Source organism: Carassius gibelio, chromosome B23 (assembly GCF_023724105.1).
Source record: "Carassius gibelio isolate Cgi1373 ecotype wild population from Czech Republic chromosome B23, carGib1.2-hapl.c, whole genome shotgun sequence".
In the NCBI taxonomy this organism is placed as follows: Eukaryota; Metazoa; Chordata; class Actinopteri; order Cypriniformes; family Cyprinidae; genus Carassius; species Carassius gibelio.
In genome coordinates this window covers 21,634,478-21,645,315 of record NC_068418.1, presented here as the reverse complement: position 1 = coordinate 21,645,315, position 10,838 = coordinate 21,634,478, and the positions used below count along the sequence as shown (strand labels likewise).

The 10,838-nt window shown below is 35.3% G+C and overlaps 1 protein-coding gene across 1 annotated transcript; it reads right to left on the bottom strand.

Moving 5' to 3' along the window:
- Positions 1–5,404: 5,404 nt before the first annotated feature.
- LOC128011716 (homeobox protein Hox-C12a) lies at positions 5,405–9,794 on the bottom strand. The gene is made up of 2 exons (XM_052594407.1): positions 8,268–9,794; positions 5,405–7,489 (listed from the first exon to the last, which is right to left on the bottom strand). Exons 1-2 carry the CDS (start codon positions 8,851–8,853, stop codon positions 7,251–7,253), a joined length of 825 nt encoding a protein of 274 aa, XP_052450367.1. The 5' UTR covers positions 8,854–9,794; the 3' UTR covers positions 5,405–7,250.
- Between the last annotated feature and the right edge of the window lie 1,044 nt (positions 9,795–10,838).

The window sequence follows — 10,838 nt, the reverse complement described above, 5'->3', positions numbered from 1 at the left end:
TTAATCTGACGTATTTTGTTCCTGATTTTGTCATCGTTGTTCATCAGAATATACATGCTTGTAAACTATTTCGATGCCATCATATAGCTTAAACATTAAACAACTAGCTGTAGGACCCTGAAATTCAACAAAGGCGCGCCCTTTTCTTTCTCTAAACAAGCACTATATCCCCACAAATACTCTGCCCCTGCTGGAGATTTGGACAGTTGTGAATATTGTGATGTAGCTGTTGAATTGAAGGGGCAAGTTCAGCTGGAAAGAAAAGTTAGAAAGACGTTTAGAGTCTAGAGAGACCGGGGACAGAGGTGTTGTAAATGTTTACCATTCTTCTCCTAAAAAACATCACCATGAAGAGCCGTGAGCTGTACGGCGTTGCCAATGGAATTTTTGCAATTTCAGTCTCAGATCTATAATTATAGAGTTAATGATGGGAGTCGCTCATTATTGTTGCTCGAACTAAAACGAAGAGGCTCATGCTTTAGCATAGATATCTGGAGCAATAACCAGAGCGGCAAATCTCAGCAAGTATTTGTCTGGTTGCCAGTTTCATTCGTGTATCAACACAAAATGCGTTGGCCTCATACCGATGGAACAGGGACAGAAAATGAAACATAATCAGTAGTCGTCATACATCAACGAGACCAAACAACAGTTGTAGGCAACACTCAAGGGCCCTTCAGTTTACCTCTAGGGCTAAAACCTCAGCAGGGCTAAAAAGGGAAACTGTGTAATAGCATTACTGTCCCCTCATGGCCTAGATAAATTTAATTGGATGTAAGTCGGGCTGTTAAACTCGCTCGTATGAGCTGTGAACAGATTCAAGCAACAACAAAAATGGCCCTTCTTTTTACGGTGGTCTTTGTAGTGCTTAGCTGTAGAGCGTTAGCACATGCAACCAGTACCCAGTTTAATCAATTAGACATCTCAGTCATAGAAATCCTAGAAGTTTGTTACTCAAAAGTTAAATAATGTACAAAAAACAGAAGTATAGCATAATCTTTATTATATTGAGTGATTTTAATTAATTAGTTATTCGGGGTACACGGGATTAAAAAATAACTTTAGCTAAAATAGATATGGTTAACTGTGTACATTTCTGTGAAAAAAACAACCTTTCACACACCAGTCATATAGGCCTAAACAATAGGCGTCTTTGCCTCATAAGAAGATAAAAAAAAAGAAGAAAACATAGTAGTATATTAATACAGGATTGTATATACTGTTACACATACATATTAATTTATGCAATTGTTTTCACATCTGACATTAAAATCCAAATTCTCGACTAATATTGTAGTCACGGACTTCTGCGTTTTGTTCGAATAATAACAATAAAAACAGAAGAAGTGATGTATCCATCGTCTTGCAGATATCACGTAAATTATACACCAAAAGAGACTTTCAAAAATAACCAATTTTTTTCAATTTCAGAATAACAACTCACCAAACGCTCATTGTAACCATAAAAAATGGCACAGAAATTGCACAGAAAATGGGTGGGTGCATGATGCATGTAGTAAAAAACCCTGTTCAAATACGCACCAATGTGCATTTATGTAGCTACTTATAATAATTTTCATTGTTAGTTACATCCAAAGTACATTATTTGGTCAAATGCACTTAAATGCAAAACCTGATGTAAAAATTGTAATGTAATGAAAAAATGCAATGTCATAAAAATGTAATAATCAACTCCAAAATCAGCATTAGCCAGGCCTATGTCAAATAAACATACGGCTGTATCCGTGGCTACGGCTCATTTAAGTGTAGCTGAGGCGCTTCAGCAAGCTGGAATTTCAGTATAATCCGGCAAATTCATATTTACCTTGTGCAAAAATGGCTTTAACATTTAGGTATTTTTGTCAAACACACACACACACACACACACACACACACACACACACACACATACATATATATATATATATATATATATATATATATATATATATACTTATTTTACTTTTTGTCAAGGAAAAAAAAAAAGAGTTGAAAATATTTAGTTAACGCATTCGTTAAAAAAAAAAAAAGTCACTCCAGTCACACTCCTTACATAAACTACCAAGATGTTTGCTTAATATATATTTTAATAATCAAACAGTTTCGCCGACCGTAAAATGAATTATATTTATTGCGGAAAACAGATTTCCACCCGATGGGAAATGGTGACAAGATAAAGGTATGTAGGCTACTCACAACAAAGTCTCTAATATGACAGTGGCTGCTGCACAATTTTATTTGTAAGCAACATTGCAATTTTAAATAACATGCTCAGGGTGTGTCTGAAAGCAGAGCATTCACGCTAGTGGTGTCTATCTTCATTTTTGGCATGTAGCCATATGGCTTTTTTAAAGTGTTAGAGGCTACCAAACTACATTAGCAAAAATCACTAGTAAATATTTCCAGGACTTTACTCCGCATACTGGTGTATAGTTACACGAATATCTGGATATAAATTGTATAATCACTTTAAAGATGGATCCAGGTTTAGCATTCATTCAAAGGGTTGACACAATAAACATTGTTAATGATTATATTCGCCCCGTTTACCAAATAATTAAACGTACTTAAAATACTTTCCTTATTACGCATCTACATCGCAAGTAAATGGCTATTTATGGCAAAAGACTACGAATCGGATGATTTCTTATATGTGTGATATATATTTGTTAAATGAACTGTTGCATTTATAAAAGGAGTTGAAATGTTTATGCACTCTCAACGAAATTATTACAAAATATATTTTATGATTCAGTGTAATATCTGGGGTTCTTTAACTTCGTAGTAATGCTTGAATGTTGTCTACACCAACATTGGATACTTGGCTATATATGGGACACACTAACTTGACCTTCAATTTGTAAGTTGCTCCCGCCCACTAAAACAGGGCTAACGCAAGGGGTGGGATGGGAAAGAAGGCCCCAAACTTTGTATAAATAAGTCAAACCAATTGTTTGCAAATGAGAATATTTTCTTCCAAACTCAATACTTAGTTATGAAATACTAAGTTAAGTAACATTCTTTCAACAATTTTTTTCTTTCGTAGGACAACAGGCTTTTTATTTATTTTTATTTTTTTCTGCGCTCAGGTTGTATTGCAGATCAACGCATTACAATTAGTTTTTTCCCAACTACTTAACCACACTACAAGAAAATAAGCTCTCATGCTGGTTGAAGCAGGGATAAATTTAGTATAGAAATGTAAACATCATACAGTTTTTATTTCGTAATCGCGGATTAAAAAGCAGGCATGCAATAAATATAGGCTATGCTTTAGAGGTGTGGATTTTTTGACGACGAGCCGTAGTTTTATAGAAAAATGTCTCATGGCTTTGTTAAGATGTATTTAAAGACTTTAGCTTAAAAAGCTAAATGCTTAAAATGTTTTATAATTCAAAAGAAATATATATCGGCTCCTATCCAAAAAAACTGTAAATAATGATTTTTATTTGTATATGAAAGATTAGATAGGCTAACTGATGAAAGTTGACATACCCGTGAGTGGCAATTAAACGACGATACATAATTAAATTTAATAAAGTGAGCAAATAAAAATAGAAAATAAACAGATTTTTTTTATTCCAAACATCTTGTTTTTAAGTTAATAAGTGAAATAAATAGGTAAATGCCACATAGAGGGAAAAATAAGAAAAAGTGCAACAATGGTATTGTTCCAACAGAATAAGAAATCTTATAATAAATATTAATATTTTAAGCAAAATAAATTACAAATTACAATACAATTAGCAATTAATTTACTAGATGAATTTTTAACATTAGCATTAATTTTTTTTGCACAATATAACAAATAAATATGCGAATAACGGTTCGTTTTTAATATAACCTTTTAATCAAATGAAATAAGCCTGAAAGAAAGTCATTTTCCAGTGCAGTTACAATAATTGTAATTATTCGTCTATTCGTATTTTGTTAGGCCAAGTCAATGCTCGTACTGTTTAAATACAGAAGTACCCAAACCGTTGCATAAGCTAAATATTGAAGTTTCTAGCAGGTTAAGGCGAGCATATACACGTTTATATAGTGTTTATAAAACTATTCATTTTCAATAAATATTTCTGTCTCAATTACTTAGTTACACGTAAACCCCCTTTCACAGACATACACACATTCACAAACATGCGTGTAGTGCAAGGGAAGCCAGAAGGTCGTTCTCCAGACCACACGTCTGTGATAGAAGCAGGGGAGATCTAGAGCACTTAGTCAACTCACCATTATTTATATAGCTAACGCTTTTTACGATGCAAATTGTGTCAAAGCAGCTTTACAGTATTAAATGGGAAAATAGTGTGTCGAAACAGTTTGTCTTTCTTCTCTGGCCAGACAAACCCAGTTTAAATCCAGGCTGCAGCAGATTCAGATTGTGAACCACTTAGTGAACCACATGACTACACAAGTTTTGTATGAAGGGCATTGAGGTGCTCAATGACCTCTGAGCCGGGGAGACGACTCGTCATAAACAGATTTGGCCAGTCTCAAAGTCAAAAGCGCCGCAAACACATAAAATGGCATTGTTACGATTCCAGCGCATTTGCTTGTAAGGAAGCCAATAGACTTGACACTAAGCTTTGGCTTTGGAACCATCTTTACCATAAGATCCACTTTATTCCCATTCGACTAAATATTCAGTGATTCCCTATTGATTTAAATAGGAAATATCTATTTTTTTTAAAAAAAAAACTATATAAAATAAAAAATCAGAATATGTTACATATTACGTTTGGTTTAACAATGTTTAACTCCTGATCAACATTAGATTACAAGTTGGTCCTAAAACTCACTAAATTCCACTGCATTTTTTGTTAGAAGTTTTCAGTAACCAAATAGTTATCAATGAGTAATCAAATGCTAATGTTCACACACTAGATATTTTTGCAATGAACTAGGAAATTGCTGAAGCACTTTACGAAAAGCATTTAACTATCCACAGTTGCAAAACAGGGCAAGAAAATGATTACATGTCCTTGCAGTTAGTCCTCATGCATGGGCCCCTGTTTCGGCGTCTGTTCCATTTATCCACTAGGTGGATGTCTTTACCATTTACAACATAAAGCATATCAATACTGTTACACTACATTTGACCATGCTGGCAAACATTCAGATTACATTTCAGTTTTCTCTCGAGTGTTTCAACAGAATTTTTTATTTAGTGATATAATACTGAAATATGTCAGAACCAATATGTTCATTATAAGGATATTGCCAAGCGCGATAATGTATATAAAATTCGTAATTACATTAGATTTTTCTAAAAACGGTAGTTTGAGTGCACGAGTTGGCTTTCCTGCTATTTAATGTAAAAATATGTTAACAATCTTAACAGACTCAAATACTAACACTCATATGGACTGCACAACACAGACATCAAGAAAAACGTAAATAAAAGTAAGTTTAAAGACTTTAATAATCAGAAACCGTGGGTTACACATATATGGATACATTCAGGAACTTGTAACATTATTTACAAGACATTTTTAATCGCAAGGTACAAAGGAATGCGTCACTGGTGCATTCACAAAATTACACAGAACAACACAGAAAAATTATACATCATAGACAATTTCACAAAACAATCCAAAGGGGGGAAACGAGACGATATAGTTGCTGATGATGCCATTCATATAATTGGTTTTGTATTTTTTATAGATTCACTAAAACAGGATGTAAAGAAAATGCCACTCATCGAACTCATACCAATATCAAAAAATAACGTAGCACCGACTTATGCCAAATTCGCTATAATATTATTATTAATATTAGTAATAATACTACTACTACTAATAATAATAAAGTACAAACGAATAAGCTGTATTTAATGAAACCAACTTTTGACCACCTTCTTGTCTGTATCTTTTCAACGTTCTTTAGTTTTTGATAAGGTGTTTTAAAATTAAGACATGCGCCTTGTTGACAAAAAAAGTCGGAAAACGTTTGCTTTTTTTTAACCTTCTAACTACAGTCATAATCATGCAGCAAATATATTCACTGTTATATAATTCGTGATCTGGGTAAATAATGTTTCAAATAACACAATGGGTCCCGCTAATTAGTAAAACAAGCTCGTTAATATGGGATTTAAATCTGGTCTCTTCAGTATGATTGCTACTTCCATTACACACAAAATGACCTAATCTTTGTTTTAATTTATAATTGCGCGTCTTCTTAATATTACTTGACCATGCATTTCTCTCCCAGGAGCACTGTTGTGAATTAATTAAGTAGACCTAAGCGAATATTTCCAAATAACGCAGATCAAGAGACAAGCAATCGTTAATGGGAAATTTATGCTGTTAAAAATGCAAATATGACAGAGACATTTATAAAGTTTTTCACTATATCATGGGTGAATATTTTATTTGCAGTTTGTGCGGCTTAGCTGCAGGCCTACCAATTTACACTTTGGCCAATACCAAGTTGCACAAGTAATATCCTAACATTTGTCAGAATGACATTTCACAGGCTAGATCAAAGTCTATTCATAAAAGCTGTTCTGTAATGGCAGTTTGGTTCTCAAGGGCCCAAGATATGAGTTGGGTCACTAACTTTGTGCCCGTGACCGTGAACGTGCCATAGAACACGTGGCGATGACTGCGGAACTGAGATAAGACGTTGATGGCTTAACGCAGCCCACGCTTCTTATTGACGAATACTGTGTTTGAACGGCACTTTCTTAGCGACAACTTGCAGAATATAAACATAGATGGGAGTTACGAACAGCCAAGGATTATCACTATGACCAAGTTTGGCGTTTCAGTCTGTTTTATTGTATTTTTTTTCTAGCTTAGAACACTGATCATGGCAAAAAATTGGTTTTAACACTCGGACAATAAAAATTAAGCGATCATTTCAGACTGATAAGAAAACATTTTGCTTGTCCGAAATGCTCTCTCACAGCTTATATTTGTCTGAGTTTCTAACTAGTAGTTCATTACTTAATAAAGTGAGTGATGGCTTAGACAGCTTGTTACTTTCAAAACTAAAAAAATCTCAGCTTGTACATGCCCAAAACTGCTGGACACGAACCCTCTTAAATAAACACCAGACCACATAGTATATGCAGACATCTGGAGCCATCATTTGGTCGCGTACCCCTATTATGTTTGAATTCTTATTCGTGATTCCTGAATGCGTCGTGGGGCAAGACTTTCAGAGTAAAATGGGCCAATGGTAGATTACCATTAACGTAATACTGCTGTTGGACTACCATTAAGCAATGTATATTTTGTGCCTTCTTAAAAGAAGGACAAAGCCTGCTCCCTTAGCAACAGTCTCTTTTTCTTCATCCGCCGATTTTGGAACCAAATCTTAACCTGTTGGTCGCTGAGATTGAGCCTGTCAGACAGCTCCCTACGTCGCTGCCGGGTGATGAACTCGTTCATCATGAACTCTCCCTCAAGCTCGGCCAGCTGCAGTTTGGAATAGGGCTTTCGCTTCTTTCGGGTCCGAGTGTGCATCGGGTACCACGGGGCACCTAGAGGAGGCAAAGCACTGGTCATGAGAGAGATGCAAAAAAAAAAAAAAAAAACCTTCTCCTAGTCCTGCACATCAAAGTCTCTCAACTTCTCGATGCCACCTTAAATACAAATTTTTGGTTCACTTTGTGAGGCTGGTAACATGACAATTAGACGTGTTTCAATGACAATCTGAAGTGTAAAGGAAACTGTCGATATGATTAATTTATCGGTTTACATAGAAGAATATGCCTTAGAAGGTTTTACTGTTCTAGTTAAATGTACATTAACGCGATAATTGTCCCCGTTTGCAAGAACCCTACCTATTTAGCGGTTTCAAGGCATATTAAATGACTTCTTGCTGCACGACAACGATATTAATTCAGTTTACGAGTCATTAAAAAACATCATTTTTTTCTGTCAGAGCAACTGCCATTTTACAAATCTGTTCTCCTTGCGAGGGCTGTAATAACGCAAGGGCTTTGGCAAAACGTATATTTAGCAACAATAACTAGTAAACAGCGTCAAACATTGGCAACGGGATTGTTGCATTTTATGATGTTGTGTTTACTGGTTGTATAAATGACTGAGCGCTTAAACTGGTGAACGTGGAGCATTTTAGGGCAACCCCTAGTGGCCTTGAACAACCACGCAAGAACTATGCAGGAAAATCCTAAGAGTTGCAAGTGAATGCCAAAATAAACGGTCATGCAAAAAAAATGTGCTGAAGCAAAATATGAGTAATTGTACTATGTGCTTCTGTTGTCTTTCAGCTGTGATTAAATGCGTGGGACAAACCTCCTCCACTGGCGATATTGCTTGCGTGGTTTCCTTGCGATACCAGGCTTTGTGGGTCGCCTGCTGAAGCCTTTCCTCCTTCGTTTAGCACTGAAGTACTGGAGTCGGACTCCAAGGACTGACAGGATGGCGGGTCTTGGGTCAGATGCTCGGTGCCATAATCATACTTTGAGAAGGTGCCACTGTTGCTCATCCCATTGTGCATCCCGTGATCAGACGACACTGATGTATCTCTTGCTCGCTCCTCTCGTTTGAGGTTGTTGCTGTCTGAACACGGCTCTCTGGTGCTGCTAGAATTGCCATAATAACACTTGCTTTCCTCCAGTCGGGTTATTTCACAGGATCGATTAAAAGAGGGGTTAATGGATACGGGACTGCTAAAGTAAGACTGAGGATATCCATTGCACGACTCCGATGGATTCCACGGGAGAGAGCAAACATTGTCCCTTCTAGGGTACGAGAGAGACGGTAGCCCCGCCAGCTGTCCCCCTGAGGCTCTAAAATTCGGGAAGTAAAACCTGTCTCCAGTGTGGATGTTTACCAAAGGTCCCACAAACCCAGGATTAAGAAGATTATGCTCGCCCATTTCCGCGGGCCAGACCAACAGCTTCTAGTTTATTGCAATCTGACATTTAACGTAGTTAAACCTGGAGGTGCACCTGATTGGTCATCTCCCAGTCACGTGCCGGAGCTTACTCGAACACTAGAAGGTACCACCCACTCGGTCCATTTCAGACAAAACAAAACACTAACTTCTGTATTACGGGTTTTATATGCTTTTTAAAAATACTATAAAATATCTTATTAAAAATGTAAAATCTTGTTTTTCTTTTCCCATAGCTCAAAGGTTTTAAACTGATCGTTTTTTACTTTCCTGTTTAGAAATATAGAGAATTGTCACCAGCCTCGTTTAATCTTTATTACCTGGCCAAATAAATAAATAAATAAAATGAAAATTCATTCCTCCCAACATTTTTTTCTTTTTCTCGTTGAAGGTGAGTGTTCTTTCGACATTGTTTTCAAACAAATTACGGTTGAATTCAGTGTCATATAAAGATGTGATGTTCATCTTTTACAGGCTTGTTTTAAAGAAATACTGATGCTCAGTGCTGAACTCCACTCATATTTACTGTAGTGGGGTCAGCAGGTTGAAACCATTGGCTGCGTAAAAGAAGATGATATTCTATAAGAATTTTTTAAGACCGTAGCCTATAGTTTAGATAATATGGTCTAGTACACCTCACATGAACAACTTTAACAGATACATCCTATAAATACTCGCAGTCAAACTCATGGCGGATTGTTACACATCTCGCAATTCTTTTATTTGAATTTTACAAGCTGGCATAGGGCATTATAAAATGATTTTGCCGCTCCAAATACACCACACTAGATCACATTAATTGATTTTTGAGTGTAAATATATAAAGCACACGCAATTTTTCCTCATATCAACTGCAACGGACTGCCATTGTCACGTGTATATTAATAACATAATGAAGCGATGAAATTAACATTATTATGACAAAAGGACAATAATAACAGTACGCACTAAAACCTTTATCTCACATTTGAGTGTGTTCGTAACGCAAAATGTATATTATGCCTGTTCAGTGTTTGTCTAATCTTTTGGACCTTAAGTTTTTTAAATAGTATATTCCCCGTAGTATTAATTATAAATAAATTATTTTTAATGCTTATTTTTAATCTTTGTGTATTTAGTGTCACAAAGGATTGTTTTGAATTATATCAATTTTTTTTATATATCAAAAATCTGAATGGAAGTTAAAGGTTTACAGATGTGGATATAGTTGTCATTATATATATATATATATATATATATATATATATATATGTCTATTCCTTCATAACTTTTTTAACAACTGGTTTATTTACACATTTTGCGTAGCCATTTGAGCACGTTCATGCTCACATATATTTTTAACTGAGCAAATTATGTGTGCATTCTTCGTTCACTTTAATAATTAAAATTTCCCTTTTTTATTGCAGGAGTCGTTGAGCAGCAGTAACTTTACGTTTGCTGCCAATCTAAAACTTGTTTCAGTGTATCTATGTAGGCGTGATCGTAATTATGATCGTGGCCAACTTATTTATTTTTGTTTCTTCGGCTTTGAAAGAAACTGACAAAAGCAAAAATAACCACAAACAGCTTAATTAATGGCGATGGGTATCTATAAATACAAAGATACTGCCTAAGGAAATCCGGTGTTCAAATATTGACGTAACACCTATAAAAGATACTCAAAACAACTAAAATACTACAAATCCTGTCCTCTAAATTGTCAAAGTATTATTACATCAAAATTGTAGTCACACATGTGCATGTTTTACGGCTAGAGTACTCCATACCAGAACCAGATTCATGTAACCAATAAACATGCTACGCAACACTCCGTCTATATATATTTTAAATTCATTCAGATGTTTTACTGAAATATCAGGACATTTGAGTGTTAAATGTAATCACCAAATATGAAGCTAGAGACCAAAAAAATCTAGAGACACCTGGAGAAAACACTCATGCTAATTAATACACTAGTCAATTATTAA

Bases quoted from the DNA above. Each gene is read 5' to 3' on its own strand.
- LOC128011716 (XM_052594407.1), bottom strand. From the start codon at position 8,853: ATGGGCGAGCATAATCTTCTTAATCCTGGGTTTGTGGGACCTTTGGTA. The intron at 7,490-8,267 runs GTTTGTCCCACG...TGCCTCCTCTAG, and splicing joins CAATATCGCCAGTGGAGGAG to GTGCCCCGTGGTACCCGATG.